This window comes from Dromiciops gliroides, chromosome 3 (assembly GCF_019393635.1).
Source record: "Dromiciops gliroides isolate mDroGli1 chromosome 3, mDroGli1.pri, whole genome shotgun sequence".
Taxonomy (NCBI): domain Eukaryota; kingdom Metazoa; phylum Chordata; class Mammalia; order Microbiotheria; family Microbiotheriidae; genus Dromiciops; species Dromiciops gliroides.
Window position 1 is genome coordinate 218,927,510 of NC_057863.1, and position 23,409 is coordinate 218,950,918.

Genomic DNA, 23,409 nt, shown 5'->3' on the forward strand with positions numbered 1-23,409 from the left:
ACACAGCTAGTAACTGTCCAGTGTCTGAGGCTGGATTTGAACTCAGGTCCGCCTGAATCCAAGGCCAGTGCTTTATCCACCTAGCTGCCCCATAACACCTTCATTTTGAAAATAAGGAAACCGAAGCCCAGAAAAGTTAGGTGACTTGCCTACAGTGAAACCGGTAGCAGGCAAGTCAGGATTTGAACCCAAATCTTCTAACTTTAAATCTAGCACTCTTGCTACTATATCAAAAGGATTGTAGGCTATACTAATTATGAATGCAAACCGAGGACTTACATATTCCTAAGTAACAAATTAAAAGTTATGAACAAAGAGGAATTATTGCATAATTAAAATCAAAGTAACTCATGCCACTAAGCAAATATCTCCAAATGCTGAATTTAATGAAAGGCTTTTTAAAAATAGATTCACATTTGCCTGAGACATTTTAGGAGACTGCTTTTTGAAGATAGGGAGTTGGAGTCCATCATTTCTGAAGTGAATGTGAACTCCGTATTCCTCCTTCTTTATCACATCTTTTTTTTTTTTTTTTGGTGAGGCAACTGGGGTTAAGTGACTTGCCTAGGGTCACACAGCTAGTTAAGTGTTAAGTGTCTGAGGCCGGATTTGAACTCAGGTCCTCCTGAATCCAGGGCTGGTGCTTTATACACTGTGCCACCTAGCTGTCCCACATCTTTTTTTTTTTTAAGGCAAAGAGTAGGCATTCAACCCAACTGTACTTTGTCCAACTTAGGAAGATTACAGTCGAATGAAATTAAAACCCCACACCCACTAATCATTGTTTTTTTACACATTAACTCCCTGATGTGACACTCATATCTCCCCTTCGTGCAAAATGAATGTGAACATTTGCTCTATAGTTTAAACAGTGTGCTAGGGCTGGGAACCAGGGTGATGAACGACAACACAGGAAATCTAGCTCTAGGAAAAACATTCTCAACATAATATCTACTGCTATTTTAAAAGGGAAGAGACAGGAAAGCTGTTTCTAAATCATTCAACATTAACCCTGATGTGGCAGCAGGAATGTTGAACAATGATATCTTACTTAGTAAGGCACCATTCACGCCCTATGAAAATGTCTATGGAATGAAAAGGAAATTTCCCCAAATCTTATCTAGGGTGAGAACGAAATCCACTGTTCTTTTGAAAACATGTATGCTGAGTTTGGGGGGGGGTGGGGCTCAGAGATCTCTACTGAAGAGGTTCTTAGTCTTGGAGCTAAGCTCCCATGTATAGATTCCAAGGGATCCATGAAGTTGGATGGGGGGGAGCATTACATCTTTATTTTCACTAACCTCTAATTGAAATTAAGTGATTCTGAGAAGGGGTCCACAGGTTGCCCCAGGTTGCCAGAGGGGTTTGTGACACAAGAGAGGTAAAGATACTCTTTGTGATTTAGTACAATCGTCCTCATTTTACCTATAAGGAATGTATGTGTATATAGATGCTGAGGTTGTCACAAGCATTGCCAGAGCTAGCTCAGTGTTTGGGAGGCTCCCAAGGAAAGTGTGGGAGGAAAGAGATATTAGACAGTTCACCAAACTGAGGGTCTACAGAGCCCTGCTGACCACATTGATGTATGCCTGTGAAACCTGGACAGTCTACCAGCACCATGCCAGGAAAATGAATCACTTCCATTTGAACTGTCTTGGAAGATTGTGAAGATCACCTAGCAAGACAAGGTACTGGACACTAAAGTCCTTTCTCAAGCAGAACTGCCAAGCATTCAAACTCTACTGCGGAGAGAGCACAACTCTGATGGGCTGGCCATGTTGTTCAAATGCCAACCTTCTATTTACCTAAAAGACTATTTTATGGAGAACTCACAGAAGGCAAGATCTCACATGAAAATCAGCAGAAGTGATACAAGGACACTCTCAAGGTCTCTCTGAAGAATTTTGTAATTGATTGTGAGACATGGGAGATATAGGACCTCCCAGCCTCAATTGTGTGCCTGCATCCAGGGCTCTAGGGGCAAAGCAGAATTGTAGCAGCTAAAAAAAAAAAAAAAAGCACAGGATGCACAAATTTAGAGACATCCCCCTCCTAATATTCACATGGACTGTTTATGCCCCCCTGTGGTAGAGCCTTTCCAGCTTGTATTGATCTGATAAGCCACTGGCAGATACACTGTACGTGACTCCAACATAATGAGGCTGTTTTGGTTCTCTTCGAGAATGAAGGACAACAACCATACCATACCAATGAGGAACATATGTATATAGTATAAGCAATAAAAACTAAAAGCTTAGTCAGTCCTAATTTCCTCTTTCAGGCAATCATTTATCATGAGACTTCTAAGTGCCAGGAATTATGCTAGCTGCTCCAGTTGCAAAAGCAAAAAGTAAATGGGTCCTATGCTCCAGGAGCTAACATTCTGTTAAAGGAAATGACATATATGCACATAAACAAATAGAAAACATATATAAAAAATACGAGGTGATTAATGAAAGGCATTGACAACTTTGAACAAATACTACTACTAATAAAATATTAATATATCTATTCTGATTAAATATTAACCATACTGAATTTTATAAGGTACAGCCTCGGAAAGAATTTCCATCGCTAAGCAGGACATCTAAGTTGAGAATTTCAAAGCAGCCAGAGCTGGCAAAATTATGAAATATCTAGTAGTATGCAAGGATCCAAACCGGGACGTATAGCATATAGTAACACAGTGATTGCAGGGGGTTTGGAGAGGTTGGTGACTCTCTTAATTATCAAATTAAAAATTAGCTCAAGGGATAGCAACCTCATGAAAAAACTAATGCTCTTGGATTCAAATAACTGGAGCCAAAGATACACACAGTGATCATATTACTAGAGACAACACAGGGAAAGAATATAAATAAAAGATGATCAATTCCGTTTTTGCTACAGTAGCAGGACATGATTATTTTGATCTTCTCTTTTAAGCAAGAAGTAACTGTTTTGTACTGAACTACTTCCAATTCTTTTTTTTTGAGGGGGCAGGGCAATGAGGGTTAAGTGACTTACCCAGGGTCACACAGCTAGATAAGTATCAAGTTTCTGAGGCCAGATTTGAACTCAGGTCCTTCTGAATCCAGGGCTGGTGCCCCTAGCTATCCCTCTACTTCCAATTCTTTTTTTTTTTTTTTTGGCAGGGCAATGAGGGTTAAGTGACTTGCCCAGGGTCACACAGCTAGTTAAGTGTCAAGTGTCTGAGGCTGGATTTGAACTCAGGTCCTCCTGAATCCAGAGCCAGTGCTTTGTCCACTGCACCACCTAGCTACCCCTCTACTTCCAATTCTTAATGAAATTTCTTCAAATGATCAGCTAATTTTTATGAAACTATTATTATTTTCATAGAATTTTGGAGCACAGATGGGAACAGACCTCTGGGATCATCTTGTTTATTGCTCTCATTTTTTAAATGAGGCAATTGGGGTTAAAGTGACTTGGTCACACATCTACTAAGTGTCAAGTGCCTGAGGTCACATTTGAACTCAGGTCCTCCTGACTTCAGGACCAGTGCTCTATCCACTGCACCACCTAGCTGCCCCCATTTCTCTCATTTTACAGATGAGGAAACTGAGACCTGAAAGAAGTCATAATTTATTCAAAGTTAGGAACAGAACAAAGAGTGTACAACACAGGACAAAGCCTCCTGACTACCAGTCCAAAGGTCTTTGAACTATACCATGTGGTTTATGATTGTGTATTATTTAGGAAAACATTAATGCAAATCCTATCTACCCATATTCATTTAGGATCTGCCTTACCTGGTCATTCCAAAGTCAGATACTTTTACTGAAAGGTCACTGTCAACCAAGCAATTCCTAGCAGCCTTTAGAGGAGGGAAAAAAAATAGGAAATTTACCAAATGGTCAGAAGTGAACAAAGAAACATCAAGTCATTTGTTTTTGCTTCTCCGTAATAGTTAATACTGAAGAAAAATCTCAGATAATAATAGCTGACAGCAACAGAGCACTTCAACATTTGCAGTTCTTTCTATTTCTCTGTATATATGTATGTATGCATGTATATGTATGCATAGATGTATATACATACATATATGTTATGCATATATACATACATATATGTTTATTTTTGTGCTTAAAATATATCTTTTGAGTGTGTAACTTTGAGGGTCACATGAGGTTCGTTAAATTTCTAAATGTGGGTTCTAGTGCTCTAGCCACTAGACCACATTGTCCAGATCTTTATAGCTTTCAAAGTCATTTTACATCTGTCATCACATTTGGTCCTGACAATAACTCTGTTGCGAAATATACAGAGCCAATATGAGTAGTCCATTTTTTTAATGGATGAGGAAACTGGACTTCAAGGAAATTAAGTGATTTTTCTCAGTCACACAGCTAACAAATACTAGAAATGAGGAGATGATGATGATGACGACAACGATGACAATTATAATGATTATCATTATCATCACAGATGTGCATGGCGGTGGAGTGGGGGTGATGTCATACTCTTGGGGAATATTCCCATTGGTTCTCCTCTGTAACGATTGGAATGACGCCACCTACTTACTGGAGACTTACTATAGGAAAGTGTAACGATTGGAATGATGCCACCTGCTGGAGACTTACTGTAGAAGAGTTCCATCCATGAAGTGAAGGTCTTTGAGGGCAAGACCAGGAGTCTTTTCTTTGGTGTCAGGAAGTGACGCTGGCTAGTGGGAGGAGGAAGGAAGAGACTGGCGCTCGGTCTCAGTCTCTTTCCTTTGGACTCTGGTGGAGAGCGGAGCTAGAAATGTGCTCTCCCTTTAATAGATAGGAATCTAGGCCTTTCTCTCTCTCTTTACCAAATTCTTGTTTTCCTTAAGAAATGTTTAAAAGCCTAACTCTTGCTAAAGCTTATAATTTATTGGCGACCACTCATTAGATATTTTAGACAGTTTAGCTAGAATTTTAGCCCTTAACAAAAGTTCTGTGATGAAGTGAAGGTCTTTGAGGGCAAGACCAGGAGTCTTTTCTTTGGCGTCAGGAAGTGACATCTGCTGGTGGGAGGAGGAAGGGGGAGCCGGGTGCTCTGCCTCTCTCTCTCTTCCTGGGGACGCTGGTGGAGAAGGGAGCTAGAAATGCTCTCTCCCTTTAATAGATAGGAATCTAGGCCTTTTCTTCTCTCTTTACCAAATTCTTATTCTCCTTAATAAATGCTTAAAGTATAACTCTTGCTAAAGCTTATAATTTATTGGCGACAATTCATTAGATATTTTAGACAGACTAGCTAGAATTTTAGCCCCTTACAGATGACTGACCACGAAGAGGAAAGCTAAACCTCACTCTTCTGATCTTCTGGTTGGGTAAGAAATTTCCCCTACCCTGTCCCTTTAAATCCAAAGTACTGCTGAATTGCTGGGTGTTTTTCCTTTACATTTTTTCAAATGGACCTTTTAAACTCCCTAATTACCCTATTTTTGATTTTAGTCTGTTTAACCAGAAAAATGGGAGATAAGATCATGTCAATGCTTTGTTTTTGTGGATTTTCTATTTTTCTTTTTATTTTTGTCAGAAGAGCCAACAACTCACACAAGGAAATATCTCCCCCTCTCCCAACCATGCTTTTTCAGAGAAACCTGAAGAGATTCCTGCAGCTTTTCCAAGTTCTAACACTAATTGCTGCTTTAATTTTGCATGCCTGGAGGAAACACCCACCTTCTAGAAGCTTTTAATCCCCTAGCGCCTGGAGGCAAAGTGGGGGAAGAGAAATCCAGGCCTGAGTTCAAAATCAAGTCTGATTCAAATTGTCCTGATCCCTCCCCTCTTCTCCAGACCCCAGCTTCTACCCCTCCCATGGCCAAGCCCATTGCTTCCCCTGCCCTGGAAGTCCAGAGATCTGACTCGCAGCTTTCTCTAACTACATTTGCAGCTTCAGGCTCAGCCCTTCCCTGGCCTGGCTGTGCTTCTGACTCAACTTTAGAAAGCCCTATAAATTCCAGATATGCTCATTTTGTTCATAATTTTGCTAATCTGCTTTTGTCTTTAATTAGTAACCTTATAAAGCATTTGTATGGTGAAAAGATTGACAGACAATATAGAGGGGTTAAAGAAGAAAAACTTAAGCTGAATAAGAATGACAGTCATCAACATAGTTCAAGACTGCTTCTTTTGCCATGGAAGGGTATATATTTTGCAGAAATGTAGAAGTAAGCAGCAAGGTATTGATATGCATATTGGGGATTTTAGATATCGGAATCAAAAGTGTTCTAAATTCACTCAGATTATTAATGTCAATTCAGAGGTTACATAGGATTTCTATGCTATTACATCTACATTTTGGAATTAATGGTATGGGTTTATTTTCATAGAGATTTTCATGCTTTTGAGATTGTGTTTTATACTTAGTTAAAAAAATATTTGTAAAAGCTTTTGTCATGTGATCAAGTTTATATTTTATAATACTCTTATTAATATTAAGTTCATATTCATTTAGATTTCCCTAGTTTGAATTTTATTGTCTTTTATTGTTCCATGTGTATTTTCTTCTATTCATTCATCTATCTCTATTTTGAAACAATGCAAGATGGTTTTGATTTCATAATACAATGTTAATTCTAGGAGTATTGTGCTCCCATATTCTGAGTTGTTTTGCTTTTGTTATTTTTTTTTCTCTCACCTGATTATTTGATCAAACTCTTTAAAGCATTTTCCCTGGCAAATTGGTTGCCATGGCAAGTGTAAATTGATTCTAGAAGTATTATTTTTGATAAGCATATTCCAAAAAAAAAAAAGAGGGGAACATTTGTAAAAGTTTTCTTTTTTCAAAAAAAGTTTTCTTTAGGATTGTTTTGTGTTTTAACTTGTATTTAAATATGTTCTGATTTTTCACAAAAGTAATTGTATCCTAAGTAAAAAAAAAAGGTATTATTTGAATGCATAATTGTATATTATATTCTGAGTCAAGATATATTCACATTTTTTGTGATCATTTATTATCCTCAATTTTTAAATCCATATGAGACTTGGATTATGGGAATTTATCATTTAAGACATTAATTGCCTTTATTCTGAGTTATCAGATGCCAGTTGGCCAAGATGCCATCCAATCACAAAAGGAATACATGCAAGAGCAGACATTGAACTGTCACATGAGGGGAGACATGCATGAAGTCAAGGTATGGCCGAGGGAATGGCTTTTGACAAATGTTGAGGCTGGATTCTCTTGGTTTAATTCTTGTTTATTTTCTTTTTCCCCACAATACTGTACAGATGGCTGGAAGTTTTGATCCCACCCATCTCATTCTTCACCTGGTTTCTATGCCCCCTCCTATATGCCTGATGCCATGGACATCTGAATCCCATGCATCTGATTAAGTCTGACTCAGTTTCCTCCAATATGTTCGGTGGCATGGACATATATTCCATCCACCTATTTTAAGCCTGGCATACTGCATGGCTTGAGCAATAGCTCAAGTGTGGGAATGCTCATATCCCCTCATTTCTCTGTTCTTTTATGGTAACCCCCATAATTATCTCAGGTGTCATGATAAATAAGTGTTGAATTTGGCCTTGACATCTGTTACCAATTATATTAGATTTTTTAATTTCTCATAATGGCATGAGGATAATTAGGCAGGTGATGCAAAAATTGATGAAACAAAGATAAAAATTATTTTAAAAAATTAATATCGCAGCATGTAACGATTGGAATGACGCCACCTACTGGAGACTTACAATAGGAAAGTTCTGTGATGAAGTGAAGGTCTTTGAAGGCAAGACCAGGAGTCTTTTCTTTGGCATCAGGAAGTGACATCTGCTGGTGGGAGGAGGAAGGGGGAGCCGGGTGCTCTGCCTCTCCCTCTTTTCCTGGGGACGCTGGTGGAGAAGGGAGCTAGAAATGCTCTCTCCCTTTAATAGATAGGAATCTAGGCCTTTTCTTCTCTCTTTACCAAATTCTTATTCTCCTTAATAAATGCTTAAAGTCTAACTCTTGTTAAAGCTTATAATTTATTGGCGATCACTCAGATATTTTAGACAGTTTTAGACAGGCTAGGATTTTAGCCTTTAACACCTCTTTATCCACAGGAAAGGTCTCTGTGGGAATATTGCTTCCTTCAAGGGAAGGGTCAGTCAATGAGAATGCTCCCTGGCCCATGCTTTATGTACATCTATGACTATTATTATTATTTCATGACAGGATCTGATGATAGAAAGACCAAATGGCTCACCTGTGAGAGCTATATCAATGCTTTTAGCCACTGAAAGGCATTCATGCACAGTAGGCATGGAAAGTAGAGCTGTGTAGAAATCTGCCAATGAATGTTCCTGCCTTGTAAAGTGTATCCATGTTACTCCAAGGAGGAACTCTTCCTTGGGACCCTCAGGAGCATTTCAAGATTAAATGACATAGTGATTCAAGTAGTATGTGAACTGTTTAGCTTTAGACATTCTCCAAAGATAGATTTTGATTAAAAAACAGAGAAAAAGTCCCCAAAACTTTGTTCTCTCCTGATATATATATATATATTAAGTGACTTGCCCAGGGTCACACAGCTAGCTAGTAAGTGTTAAGTGTCTGAGGCCGGATTTGAATTCAGGTACTCCTGACTCCAGGGCCGGTGCTCTATCCACTGTGCCACCTAGCTGCCCCAATAATAATTAATTATAACAATAAATAGCATTTATGTAGCACTATGAGGTTTGCAAAGCCTTCTACACATATGATCTCATTAAGTGCCAACAACAACCCTGGGAGGGAGGTGCTATTATTACTCCCATTTTATAGATGAGGAAACTGAGGCTGAGCTCATGTCTGAGGTACAATTTGACCAAATTCTTTCTTCTCGCTAAATTAAATACAATTCTTTCCTCCAAATCTGTTCTTAAAGTCTCTGGACTTTCTCAACCATGCCACAGAAATCTCTTTACCCTGGAAGTTTACTTCACCCCTGGACTTCTCACAATGGAAGTACTCTCTCCACCCCTGAGTCTCCTTCTTCTGAATGGCCAGTTCCTTCTACAATCTCCAATTTAAGGAAAACTCCCAGGCTAGTGTATCTACATTCTCTCCAAGCTCCACTCCCAGCTCTCCAGACTTTCTTTACTATACCTATGCCCAAGTACCTCCCTCCACTTTTATGTGTCATCTTCCCCATTAGAGGTATGAAGGTTGGGGCTGTCTTTCTTTTTCACTTGTATTTGCCTTCCTTGCACTTAACACAGTGCCTGGTACTGAGTAATTACTTAATAAAGGCTCATTGACTTGACTTCTTAATAGCAGAGCACAGCCAAACTAAGTTTCTTAGCTTTGTTTCCTCTTAGAAATGTTTGCTTACCAAGTCTCGGTGTATGAACTGGTGGCTCTCTAAGAAGGCCATTGCTTCACAAACATTATAGCACATTTCCAGAAGCTGGAAGGACTGGAGTTCTTTCCCATGACATTTCAGATAGCTGAGCAAACAGCCATTAGTGATGTATTCCGTCACTATGTAGATGGGATACCTCTCAGTGCACACACCATAGAATTTGACCAGCTTGGGGTGGCTGAGTTTCCTGAAACAAACCAATTGTTCAAAATTCAGTTTTGAGCTTCTTTTTTCTTCTATATTACAGATGTCTTCAAGGCTTATCAAAAGGCAGCTATGTGGTTCAGTGGTTAGAGTACTAGACCTGGTATCAGGAAAAACCTCAGTTTAAATCCAGCCTCAGATTTTACTAGCTATGTGACCATGTGCAAATCACTTAAGCTGTGTCTGCCTCAGTTTCTTTCTCTGTAAAATGGGGGGTAATAATAGCACCTACCTGCCAGGGTTGTTGTGAGGATCCAATGAGATAATATTTGTAAAGCACTTAAAAGCCAGTAATGGCTAGCTGTTATTATTGTTGTTATCATCATCAAAATTATATCTAGAAGTGCTCATGTTTTTTCCCCTCCTATAATCTGGAGTTGATTGGAGAGAAAACAGAACTTGTCCCATTATTCCAATGGCATTTTTGCCTCCAGGACTTGTTTTTACAGCCACCTCAGAGACAAATGGGCATGTACCAGTGGGATGACCTGTGCCATCTCTCCTAGGGAACAGGAAACTGATTCATGGCCAGTGGGGCATAGGGATTGCCCAGCCTGAATTATAATTGTCTATAGATACCTATTCTAGGCATTATAAATGGACTTTTAAAAAATTACATGGGGGCAGCTAGGTGGTACAGTGGATAGAGCACCGGCCCTGCATTCAGGAGGACCTGAGTTCAAATCCGGCCTCAGACATTTGACACTTACTAGCTGTGTGGCCCTGGGCAAGTCATTTAACCCCAATTGCCTCACCAAAAAAAAAAAAAATACATGGAAGAATTTGATTCCTTCTTTTTCTTTTCCCAATTTTAAGTTCAGGGTCGTAATTTTCATACATCTAGATATGCAATAGTTTACTATCAAAGGTTAAGTTAAAGTGTCCTCTCATATATCATCTAGATTTTTTATTAAAAAGCACTTATTTGGGCTTTGTTTACCACTGGATTTTATATTTATCCTTTGACTAAAAAAATAGCAGTGATGATAAATGATATAACAATGATATAGCAATTTAAATTTTATAAAGCACTTTACTCTACTCTGAGTTTTATACCACCTTGAGAGATAAACACAAAAGATATTATTATCTTATGTTATCTTAGACATGAAGAAATGGAGGATTAGAAAGGTCAAATGAATTGTCCAGGGTTACCAGCTAAGAAGTGGCAAAGGTGGGATAAATAGAGTTTCAACTTTTTATAAAATAAATAGATACAAATGTAACTAGATTAATGAATGTATAGATGACAGATAAATAAATGAATGGATAGATGAATTAATGACTAGATAGAAAGATAACTAGATAAATTTATGAATAGATAGAAATATGGATAGATAGATGAATAGATAAATAAATAGCTAAATGAATGAATACATAAATAGATGTATGAATGGATAGATAGATGAATTGATGGATGGATAGATAACTACATAAATTAATGAGTAGATAGAAATATGGATGCATAAATAGATAAATAATTGAATGAATACATAGATAAATAGATAACTGAATGAATAAAAGAATGAATAGATGGATAGAGAGATGATAGATAGATAGATATAGACAGACAGATAGACAGAATCACAGATCTAACTGGAAGAGACCTCAGAAACCATATAGTCTCATCTGCTCATTTTGCAGATGAGAGACATGAGTCTTGAAGTTAAGTGACTTGCTAAAGGTCATAGAGGTAAATGTTAGAGGTGGGCTTTGAATGCTGGTACTCTTACTCCTTTGCCAGTATTCTTTCCTTTGCATCCTGCTGAGTGATGTCATAATCAGACTGATGAACTATATTTTGTTGGTGGCATTTTTTTTGGTGGGGAAATGAGGTTTAAGTGACTTGCCCAGGGTCATACAGCTAGTCACTGTCAAATGTCTGAGGCTGGATTTGAACTCAGGTCCTTCTTTTTTTTTTTTTTTTTTTTTGCAGGGCAATGGGGGTTAAGTGACTTGCCCAGGGCCACACAGCTAGTAAGTGTCAAGTGTCTGAGGCCGGATTTGAACTCAGGGAGTCCTGAATCCAGGGTCGGTGCTTTATCCACTGCGCCACCTAGCTGCCCCCAAACTCAGGTCCTTCTGAATCCAGGGCCCATGCTTTATCCACTGCACCACGTAGCTGCCCCCGATGAACTATATTTTGTAAAGCTATCTAGATAACATAGAACTTTCACTAAATGCTTACTATGTACCAGGCACTGAGCTAAGCTCTGGGGACACAAATATAAGCAAGTGAGTCCCCACCTTCAAGGATCTTATAGTCCAGTGAGGGGAGGCAACACATATAGTAGGACTGGAAAGGGCATGAGAGGGAGAGAAGGGGAATCTTCCTGTACATCAGGCAATGAAAAGGAGGTGAAGGCAAGAGAAAGTCAAGCTGTGAGTAAAGTGAACCATAGCTGGAATCCTTCCTAAAATAGTAGCCCCGGGGCAGCTAGGTGGTGCAGTGGATAGAGCACCAGCCCTGGATTCAGGAGGACCTGAGTTCAAATCCGGCCTCAGACACTTAACAATTACTAGCTGTGTGACCCTGGGCAAGTCACTTAATCCCAATGGCCTCACACACACACACAAAAATAGTATCCCCATGGAGAAAATCACCAGTGAAAAAGAGTAGGGTCCCAGGGTAGAAGTTTCCTAGACTAACAATGTATGGAGTTTGGGGACAGTCCAGGCTAGAGTGAGTTGACTCAAGGCTGGGGTATAGAAGTTGAGTCTTACTGTGATCTCTTCTAAATTCACGCCATGTTACCTTGATTTATGCCACCTCCTTCAGCTTCCTCTCCCCTCTGACTGAAAACAGTTTCTACCTCATTTGTAGAATGCTAAGGACATCACTACTTCCTGAATTTTATGACATCTCATTCACTTACACCTACTAATAGCACTTCTGCTAGAGATTGGGTTATTACTAGGTCCTTCTACATGGGTGAATCTGGTAGTTTTGATCTTGCAAGGAGCATTTAGTTTCATACCATACTATGTTGGCATGATATTACTTTTCTGAATCTATGACCCTGAGGGCTATTTGCAAAATAATTGCTATAATATTTTTTTTTTCCAAACTACTATGCCTGTCACAAAGTTCCAAAAGTCTAAGAGAAAAATATATCATTGAAATGCTTCAAATATCCACATGGATTTTTACTAATTAAGGATACAAAGGGAGAAAGAAAACAAAAAGTCCAAAGGGGTGGTTCTCTACTGTAGTGTCCCAGGACTCTCCTTTTTGTTTAACACTTATTACTGGCTTGGACAATGGTCTAGATAGCATCCTTAGCATATTTGAAGATGACCCAGAACACACAGCTAGCTAACACATTGGACAATAATGCCAAGATCTGAAAAGATCCTGACAGACTCAGAAGTTGGGCTGGATCTGATAAGATACAATTAAATGGGTATTAATATAAAATTCTGTACTTGGGTTGATAAAATTGACCACCCAAGTACAGGATGGGGAAGGCGTGGCTGGGGGGAAGGGGACAAAACAAAACAAAACTACTTCTTTCAAAAGTCAATAAGAATGAAAAGTGGGACACAGCTGACATATAAGCTAAAGTAATCTTAGCCAGTGTTCAGAACAAGCAAGGTAACCATGCTAATGTATTCTTCCCTGGTCAGAGCACATCTGGACTATAGGGGGCCATATTTTAGGTGGGACATTGGCAAATATCAGGCCAGTGGAGGAATGAAGACCAAGTGATATATAGCAGGGAAAAGAGAAGACGAAGGAGGAGGTATATTATAATTAAATACTTGAAAGGATTTCTATAGAAAAGGGATTACATTTGACTTGTTATTCCTAGCCCCAGAGAACTCAGAGAAAAAGACAGAAGTTGGGGGCAGCTAGGTGGCACAGTGGATAAAGCACCAGCTCTGGATGCAAGAGGACTTGAGTTCAAATCCGGCCTCAAACACTTGACACTTACTGGCTCTGTGACCCTGGGCAAGTCACTTAACCCTCATTGCCCTACAAAAAAAAGAAAGAAAGAAAGAAAGAAAGAAAGAAAGAAAGAAAGAAAGAAAGAAAGAAAGAAAGAAAGAAAGAAAGAAAGAAAGAAAGAAAGAAAGAAAGAAAGAAAGAAAGAAAGAAAAAGATAGAAGTCACAGAGACAGATTTTTGCTTGGTGCAAGAGTATGCTTTCTAACAACTAGAGCTATCCCCAAGTAGAATGGTTTCCTTCAAAAAGTGACTGCTCCTCAGGAATGATGTCCAGGGAACTCCTGGTTAGCTGCAAGATGACTCAGAGACTCCTTCTAGCTCTAAGATTAGTTTATCTCATTTTTTGTCTGTATAGAGAGTAAGTAAATGATTTATTCAAAGGGGAGGAGAACAGGAAAAATCTCCTCGAGGAAAAAAAGTATCCAATAAGGCATTAATATGGTTTCCTTTTCCAGTGTGTTCTGAATGTCCCTTAAATAGATAAAACAATTGTACTTACATCATAGTCTGCGCCTCCTGTATGAATTCGTCTTCTGACATAGAACCTTCCTTAATCATCTTAATGGCAACATCATACTTCCCCTTCCATTTTCCCAGATGCACCACTCCAAACTGCCCACATCCCAATTCTTCCAAAAGGGTAATCTCTTCTCGCTTCAGCTCCCAAATTTCTAGAAGAGTAAAGCAAGTGTCTTTAGTAATCTGGTAAGAATATGAAGACTTAAGAGTCTAATAACCTTAGAATTAGTTTTATAATGTACTGAAAGTACAGTGTAATATGGACACAATATGGCAAGTTTCTATTAGATAATTACTAACAAGAAATCTTACACATTGATGCTGTCCTCTGAAAGCTTGTGACAAAATATTTCAGGTATCTTGAGAGTTTTAAACCATCGTAAAGTAAGAAAAATTAATTTTCTCCCCTAGGACAGTCCTATGAAACAATTTCACTTGTTTCTTATGTGTTTTAAGACTGGTCTTCTGGTATTTGCTGGGGTGCACAGAAAGGAAAGAGAGAAAAGGGAAGAAGGTGCTCAACTTTCTTTCTTTTCTTTTTTCTTTTTTTTTAGTGAGGCAATTGGGGTTAAGTGACTTGCCCAGGGTCACACAGCTAGTAAGTGTCTGAGGCAGGATTTGAACCCAGGTCCTCCTGAATCCAGGGCCAGTGCTTAATCCACTGCGCCACCTAGCTGCCCCCCCCCAACTTTCAACAGAAGAGTAGAACTGATAGAGGGAAAACTTAATTTCACTGACAATGACAATGGAAAAATGTGGGTAGAGGCTGAGGTAACAGAAGCATTAAAAAGGAAAAGAAAAGATAGATATATTAGCACTACAGATTCACTGCTGCTGATCTAGAGGTTACTTCTTATTTATCCATTCCCTTCCATGAGGATAATCATGTTTATCTACTTTAAAAAGAAAGGAAATCAGGGGCAGCTAGGTGGTGCAGTGGATAGAGCACTGTCCCTGGATTCAGTGGGACCTGAGTTCAAATCCAACCTCAGACACTTGGCACTTACTAGCTGTGTGACCCTGGGAAAGTCACTTAGCCCTCATTGGCCCAAAAAAAAAGGCAATTACAAAAATGTGAACAAAATAGTTTAGGAAATTAAAAGTGAATGGCATACCACTTCCCAAGGATGCTGTGGATGGGACCTTATTGAGTTTGGTGGAGACTGGATGTCGAAGCCTCGTAATCATGCCTGCAATAATAACAAGAGCGGAATCAAAATACATACATCAGCTTTTAATCTCTTAGTAAATAGTAAAAGGAAAAAAAAGTCAAACAATTCAGGCAAGTAATAAATAGAATGTGGTGATTCTATATTTGAGGAAATTGATGTTTTGTCCATATCTTAGGCATGAATTAGATTTAATATTTCTAGAATTTACGATCCTCTGAGTTGAGATACCATGAGCCCTGAAGGAGTTTCTATTCTACTGGGGGAAATACAACAAGAAAACCAATAAGTAAACACAGTGTAAATATAAAGTTATACAAAATCATTCCAAATGGAAGAGAATTCTTATAGCTGAGAGGGTCAGGAAAAGGTATCATGTAGGAGGTGGCATCTAAGTTGTGTTTTGAAGGAAACCAGGGATTCCAGGAAGGTGAGGAGGAAGTGTAATTCAAAACATGGGAATGACCTATGCAAAGGTAAAAGCCTGGAGAGGAAATGTTTCATGCTGGGAGGATTCAGAAGACTAAGTTGACTAAAACAGAAAATATGTGAAGGGAAGTAATGTGAAAAAAAAGACTGGAAATGCAGGTAGGTGAGAGCCAGATTGGGAGAAACTTTCAAGGTCAAGCTAAAGATTTTGTTTTTTTATTCTAGAGGCAATAGGGAACCATTGAAGACTTTTTTTTTTCTGCCTGGGGGTAATTAAGGAGAGGTGGGTTAAATGGACATATTAGCATTTTAGGAATGTCACTTTGGCAGTTCTGTGGAGGATTGAGTGGAGAGGATAAAAACTAAAAAGCAAGGAGACCAGTTAGGAAACTAATGAAAAAAGTCTAGGCAAGAGGTGATAAGCTTGAACTAAGGTAGACAAAGTGTGAATAGAAAAAAGGTGAAAGACACAAACAATGTTCTGGAAGTAGAATAAAAAAGATTTGGCACCTAAAAGAATATAAGTAGTGAGATAGAGGGATGAGACAAAGAGGATCCCAATGTTGTGCACCTGGGTTGCCGGAAAGATGGTGGTGCCCTCAACAGAACTCAAGTTTAGATGAAGTGTGGGTTCTGGGAGGGAGGAAATTCACCTATAATACTTCTCAGTAATGCTGAGATTGGATGATGAAAATTATAATTCATATAATAAACTGAAATGTTTTATTTCAATATTCTACATAGGAATCTTGATTCTCATTTTGTACTTGGTGATGACTCATACATCATGAGAGGAAAGAGAATTTCCCTGGTCTATTACCTGAATTTAAATTGGAGCTGGACCATTACCCAGCCATAACCTAAAACTGTCATATTGTATAAAAGGTGCCAAATGAACATTACTACTGAGTCTACTTTAACTCAGCTGTGTTCTCTGTTGAGCAATTAGAGAACCCACTATAGAAATGTATAGTCAAGACTGCAGCCAAATCTCAGTGCTTCAAAGGAATCTTTTCCTTCTCCCATACTTTCATAAATAGTAATCTATGGAGCAGAACCCAAGAAAATATCTAGTCACAAAGAAAAGAAAAGAAACTTAAGGGAATTACCTGCTGAATTGTGTTGATGATAATGAATAAGCTTAGGGATCGAATCAAAACAATAATTTTCTGCTAAGTACAATTTGTTTTCAGCATTTGTATGCACATGATAATGTTTGACAGTTCCTTTTTTATCACTGAAAAAGAAAGCAAAAGGTGTTAGAATTTGTTTACTAATTAAAATTTAATTAGATAAGGAACCCATTTAGATGAGTTGAGTTTTCTAAATTTCATGCCTTTTTTAATACCAGTCACTTAGGCAGAATCACACAATATAGATGTCTTCTTTACTTACTTTCCAATACATATGCATAATTTTTGAATCTGGAGTAGAATCCCAGTTAAGTAGAATGCCACCGCCAATGTATTATCTTGGTTACCTTTGAGTTAGCCTGAGAGTATTGTTTTCCTGTCTGATAAAGGTTTGGTCAATTTATTGATTAAGAGTTGATAGTATTTTTTAAAAAATAAAAAAAAAAGAGTTGATAGTATTTATGCTATGTACTTTAAAGTTTATGGTAATGACAATTTTTTAAAATAAGAAACATTTTTATTTAAAGTTTTGAGTTCCAAGTTTTATCCCTTCTTCCCTCCTTTCCCTCCCCCCTTCGCTGAGGCATAACCAATCATGTAAAAATTACCATATTAGTCATTTTGTATAAGAAAACTTGAATAAAAGAAAAAAATGAAAGTAAAAAATAGCATGTTTCAATGTGTTCAATCAATTTCAGTTCTTTCTTTAGAGGTGGCTAGTATGCTTCATCATTTATGCCTTTGGGATTGTCTTGGACAATTGTATTGTTGAGTATAGTTGTCACTCACAGCTCTTCACCAAACAATATTTCTGTCACTGTGCACAATGTTCTCCTGGTTGTCCTCACTTCACTTATATCAGTTCATAGAAGTCTTCCCAGGACTTTCTGAAATCATCCTGCTTGTCATTTCTTATAGCACAATAATATTCCATTACCATCACATACCTGTTTAGCCATTCCCCAATTGATGGGCATTCCTTTGATTTCCAATTCTTAGCCACCACAAAAAGATCTGCTATAAATACTTTTGTACAAATAGGTCTTTTTCTCTCTTTTTGGGATAGAAACCTAGCAGTGGTATTGCTGGATCAAAGGGTATGCACAGTTTGATAGCCTTTTTGGCATAGTGGTAATGACAATTTTTAAGTGTCCTTCTTTGCAGTAATGACAAGCTTGACTATGGACCCCACTTTGTAGGGACTTCAGGCCTGCTGGTGGACCTCTGGGAATAGAAGTTTTGTCTAATTTACTGTTGTCATCAGAGGATCATAGAGCCAGAGCCAGAGCCAAGAAGGACATTAAAGGTCATCTGGCCCAACCAAAACCCCCCTACACACTTTACAGAAGAGGAAACTGAAGCTCACAGAAACTAGGTCAACTAAGGATTAGAACTCAGGTCCTGTGACTCCCAGCCAGTTTTGTGTTCTTTCAACTGCACTACACTACCTCCTAAGCTATGGAGAAATTGTAAGTGGGAAAATTGCCATATAGCTTTTGATTCTTAACTTTAAAAAAAAAATCTTTTCTTTTCATGTCAAGTGTAAATTGTTAAACACTCAAGTACTACAATATACAAATGTATAGATAGACTAAGGGCCTCAGCTTCTACCTGCCATTTGAAGGGAAGTCTAGAGCTATAATTTCTTTTTTTAAATAACAAACATATTTTATTTATAGTTTTGGGTTCCATTTTTTACCACTCTCTCCCTCCCCTTCCCTGAGGCAATCAGATATAGGTTATACATGTGCAATTATATAAAAAATTACCACAATTGTTGTTTTGTATAAGAAAAATTGAATAAAGGGAAAAAATGAAAGAAAGTGGAAAAATAGCATGCTTCAGTCTGTGTTCCATCAATATTAGTTCTTTCTTTGGAGGTAGATACAATGCTTCATCATTAGTCCTTTGGGATTGTCTAGGATCATTGTGTTGTTGAAAATAGTTAAGTCATTCACAGTTCTTTATCAAAAAATATTGTTGTCCCAGTATACAACATTCTCTTGGTTCTGCTCACTTCACTATGCATCAGTTCATACAAGTCTTTCCAGGCCTTTCTGAAATCATCCTGCTTGTCATTTCTTATAGAACAATAATATTCCATCACCATCATATACCATACATGTTTAGCCATTCCCCAATAATGGACATTCCTTTGATTTCCGATTCTTTTGTTTTGTTTTGTTTTTTGTTTTTTGCAGGGCAATGGGGATTAAGTGATTTGCCCAGGGTCACACAGCTAGTAAGTATCAAGTGTCTGAGGCTGAACTTGAACTCAGGTACTCATGAATCCAGGGCCGGTGCTTTATCCACTGCGCCACCTAGCTGCCCCGCTGATTTCTGGTTCTTTAGAGCTATAATTTTTAACTCTGAATTTGTGACATCTGTAATTATCTTAAGGAGGATTTTTGATGCTATAAACATTTCTCAGAACATAATTAATTTGAATTAACTTTCATTCCAAAAATAAGCGTATGCCACACAACACATTGGAGTTGGGAGTGAGGGATAAAGGTAGGTGAAGCATTGAGAAAAACAAAGAAAATGATAGTAAATGACAAAAACAAAGAAAAATCAATCATTTAAACTGGAAATCAATTTCTCTAAGAGTTTTAATTATTGTTTGGCCAAACTCTCACCCTGATGTCCTAGTGAATCAATATTGTTTTTGTTGTTGTTGAGTTGCTTCATTCAGTCTTATCTGACTGTGATCCCATTTGGAGTTTTCTCGAGAAAGATACTAGAGTGGTTTGCCATTTCCTTCTCCAGCTCATTCAACAGATGAGGAAAGTAAAGTAGACACAGTTGAGTGACATGCCCAGAGTCACACAACTAGTAAGTGTCTGAGGCCAGATTTGAACTCAAGAAGATGATTCCCAGTGCAATTCTCTATCTACTCTATGACCTAGCTGTCCCAAACCTTAAATAGTGTATGTGAATATTATTGTTGTTATTATTCAAGGTAACTAAAGACTTTCTCCATCAGAGGGGCCTGAGCTATGAAAGTATAGGTCCTAGGGACTGACGTCTTTATAGGCTTACTATTGAATACATAAGAAAACATCCATGGGAGAGGGTAAGAGACCCAGGGCATGATGGCAGCTTGTCTTCCTTCCACACCCAAGGGAGAGCAGAACTGAAAGCTTTGCATGTGAAAGGAAATAATCTCTGACCCAAGTCTTAAATAATTTGTGAAATGTCCTATCTGTTGCAACAGATGATTAATAAGAGAACATTATGAAGGAGCTATATATGTAAAGAACATGCACACAAAAATAGATTAATCCCTCTCATACTTACTTTAGGGCCATACTAAATAAGGATACTGTGTACCGTCCTACTTGGCTGGAATTTCGAACCATAAATGCTCCTTCTTTTCCCTAAAAAGGAAGGAAAATGCTCAAGGATAATAGAGAGAAATGTAGGGAAATTGTCACTTTCAAAAACTACTTTTCAGCTGCTGTTCAGAAGGTTATGAAATGGGATTGATTGAAATGTTCCTGTTGGTGGCCCCAAAGGTTATATTTCAAAGAGTTACACTAAGAATATTTTGTACAGAAGATTTTCCAAAGTTACTCCTGTCCTGGAGAGCTCTCTTTGTACACCTATAGGGTACACTCTGGTTTTTCCAGTCTGCTTAGTTGTTAATCCTATTTGACTTGTACTTTTTTTAACCACTGTGGGAAAATAGGTGAATCAACAACTCATGGATCATTTATTGTCTTGCCTGGGTCACTGAGAAGTAACAGATGCCAACAATCAATGAATCAACCAATGAGCATTTATCAAGAGACCACAATGGACCAGGCATTATGCTAGGCACTTGGACATATAAAGACAAAAACAAAACAATCCCTGCCCTCAAGGAATTTACTTTCTGTTGCTAGTTTGATTAAAAAACAAAACCAAAAACAAAAACAAAACAACCTACTAAAGGCATGATTTGTTTGTTTGATTCCTGTGGAAACGCAAATGAAAGTTGATTGAAGCAATCAAACAAATTCTCCCCATCCCACTTAAAGTAGCTAACGTATTACTTTAGCCCTGATACCTTTATCATCAATTGAATTAATCAATTAAAAGTGTGAACAAGTTCTAGACATATTCATTACATGGATCAAAGAAAGGCTTTAGACTTTGATCAATTTACATGTAGAAAGTACTTGATCAATTTCGATGTAGAACTACTTGACCAACTTAGAAGTCTTTGAAAACAATCCGATAAAATGGAGTAATGCCATGCAGGAAGTGTTTTTGTATTGTTTGAGGTCACTTGGTGGATTTGTATAGAACAGCAAGGCAATTTACAACACAGGCATTTGAATATCTGGCAGCTTGGTAGTAGAAAATTTCTATACAATCTCCTAAAACAAAATTACTGGGTGGGTGGGGGGAGGGGCAGAGAGAGGAAGGAGAATCCTGTACCCAGCCTCATCTCCAGACTCAGGCTTGGTGTTGATCTTCTTCCCTCAGCTGCCCTTCTCTGGAGAAGAACCTGGTGAGTTTTGAAGCATTCAGAGAATTTTGAATTTCCTCTTAATTTCATAGTAGCAATACTCAGATGAATAAAATAACTTGTCTATGGACAGACAAGCTAATAAATGTCATTTGAGAAGTTCAAATAATTGATTTCAAGTAATAATAATAGGGAAACACACTAGTGGAGGCTTGTGAGCTATAGCCTTAGAAAAATAATCCTCAAACCCTCAGAGCCACCTCTGGACTCCAATGGGATAAGTAGCTGCCTAGTCAGGTTGTCCCTACTCAAAACCCAGCACATTATCTATTACCCCATATTGCCTCTATGAACCCGAGGAGAATGAAAAACATTTAAAACAACAACTACTACTACTACTACTATTACCACCACCACCATCACCACTATCACCACCACTACCCAGATATTTAGGTTTACTTTGGTCTGCTGGTTTTGTAAAACCTTCTAAAGTCATGTTTGTTTTATGTCTAAAAGATTAACCCATTTAAGCTTGCATAACAGGTGTAAAGGGCAGCTTGGTAAGGTTGGCCTTGAATTCAAGTAGACCTGTCTCCTGGTCCTGCTTATGACATGGGCTAGCTATGTGACCCTACTTCTATAAATGGGTTTCAATCCTTCCTAATCACCCAGTCACTCTGACCTCTCTCACAACCTCCACATCTAATCATTCACACAATCTCTTGAGTCTTTTCCTTTATTTCCTTTCCCACTCCGGACACCTTATTTTAGTCGATATTCTTGTAACTAAGTCATTTCTCCAACCTCTAGTTTCTCCCTATTCTAATTCATCGTATACACTGCTGGTAAAATAACCATCCCAAAGTACAACTCTGATCATGTCATTTCCCAGCTCAGAAACCTTTAGTGATGCTCCTTTCCCTACAACCTGGGCTATAGCCTCCTTATTCTGGGACACGAGACCCTCAGTGTTATGTTCCCAGATGATATATTTATCATCTACCTTCATAAACCTAATATCTAGTCAAACAAGACTTTATTCATTGTAGAGATGTTCCTTCATGCCTTACCTTACCCTGTCCGTGTCTTGGCTCATTCAGTTACCTCCACCTGAAAAGTGCATTTCTGCAATCTCCACTTGTTGAAATTACAGACTAATCCTTTTGAGGGCAGAGATGTCATATTTATCTCTGTACACTGTCCGATTTTCCCTAAGTCCAACACATTGACTTACATACTATACGTGCTCCAAACATGCATATTTCATTGAATTGGCCCTATTAACAAACATGAATTGACCACAGTCAATCAATTTATCAATTATCTTACCAATATAATTAACACATATCCTGTAGTCCTCAGGAAGTGGAAAAAGATGTTATGTATACTTTAAAAGATAGTAAGGCTGTTTCATAGTACCTTTTGTCTCAGTAACTGTTCAGACTGGGCTCTTGAGATATCACCTGCAAACCAGCTGCAGAAGAAAAGATGATGCATTGATATTAGGGATTATTTTTATCTTGATTTATACATTGCTCAGTTTCCTTATATGTAATACTTGGGGACAGGAGATAATTCTGTGATTCTACAAGGCCCATGAGGAAGATGTATAAATTAAGAGTGTCTTATAACCAGAAAAAAACCAGATCCCCAAATCATCCTATCTCATAGCTACCTCTGGTAGCAAAACCAAACTAAACCAAACCTGATTGAGACATATTTTGTGGTATATCTGTTAAAAAATGTTGTTCTTTTTTTCTCTAAGCAACTGGACAAAACTTTTCTTTTTTTCAGGAAAAATGTGGATTTTAATCTCATCTCAACAACATATTAGCTACAGGACTGTGGAGAAATCTCTCTTTAAAAAAAAACAACAACAAAATATTTTAATTTAAAATTTTGAGTTCCAAATTCCTCTTTCTCCTTCTCCTCCCTGAGGCGGTGGTAAGCAATCAATTTCTAAAGTAGGTAAAATGGTGGTGGGATAGGGGTGGATATCATATGTTTCAGTTTCCTCATTGGTAAAATGAAGGACCTCTGACATCCCCTCCTTACTGATACCCTCCTGATAAGCAGGTTTCAGATAGGAGCCTTTAGGATATAGAGTAGGAGGAAAAGCCCTGGTAGATAGGAGTCCTGCTGGGGTGGGAGTGAGAAGAAGCTGTATGTGAAAGGACACTTCATAAATTTTTAGAGACCCAACCTTTACCATTCTTGACATCCTTTCAGTGGTCTACTCCCAAAGAAAC

At 38.2% G+C, this 23,409-nt stretch overlaps 1 protein-coding gene across 2 annotated transcripts in view; it reads right to left on the reverse strand.

Moving 5' to 3' along the window:
* The window catches only part of BMX (BMX non-receptor tyrosine kinase), a 92,548-nt gene that overhangs the window by 13,663 nt on the left and 55,476 nt on the right, over nt 1–23,409 (reverse strand). For both annotated transcript variants that reach the window (XM_043995552.1, XM_043995553.1), the window contains exons 10-16: nt 22,580–22,634; nt 20,005–20,084; nt 16,681–16,808; nt 15,089–15,163; nt 13,954–14,125; nt 9,272–9,488; nt 3,753–3,817 (exon numbers count right to left, since the gene is read on the reverse strand). In XM_043995552.1, coding sequence (XP_043851487.1) covers nt 3,753–3,817; nt 9,272–9,488; nt 13,954–14,125; nt 15,089–15,163; nt 16,681–16,808; nt 20,005–20,084; nt 22,580–22,634 — 792 coding nt within the window. The remainder of the gene's footprint in view (nt 1–3,752; nt 3,818–9,271; nt 9,489–13,953; nt 14,126–15,088; nt 15,164–16,680; nt 16,809–20,004; nt 20,085–22,579; nt 22,635–23,409) is intronic.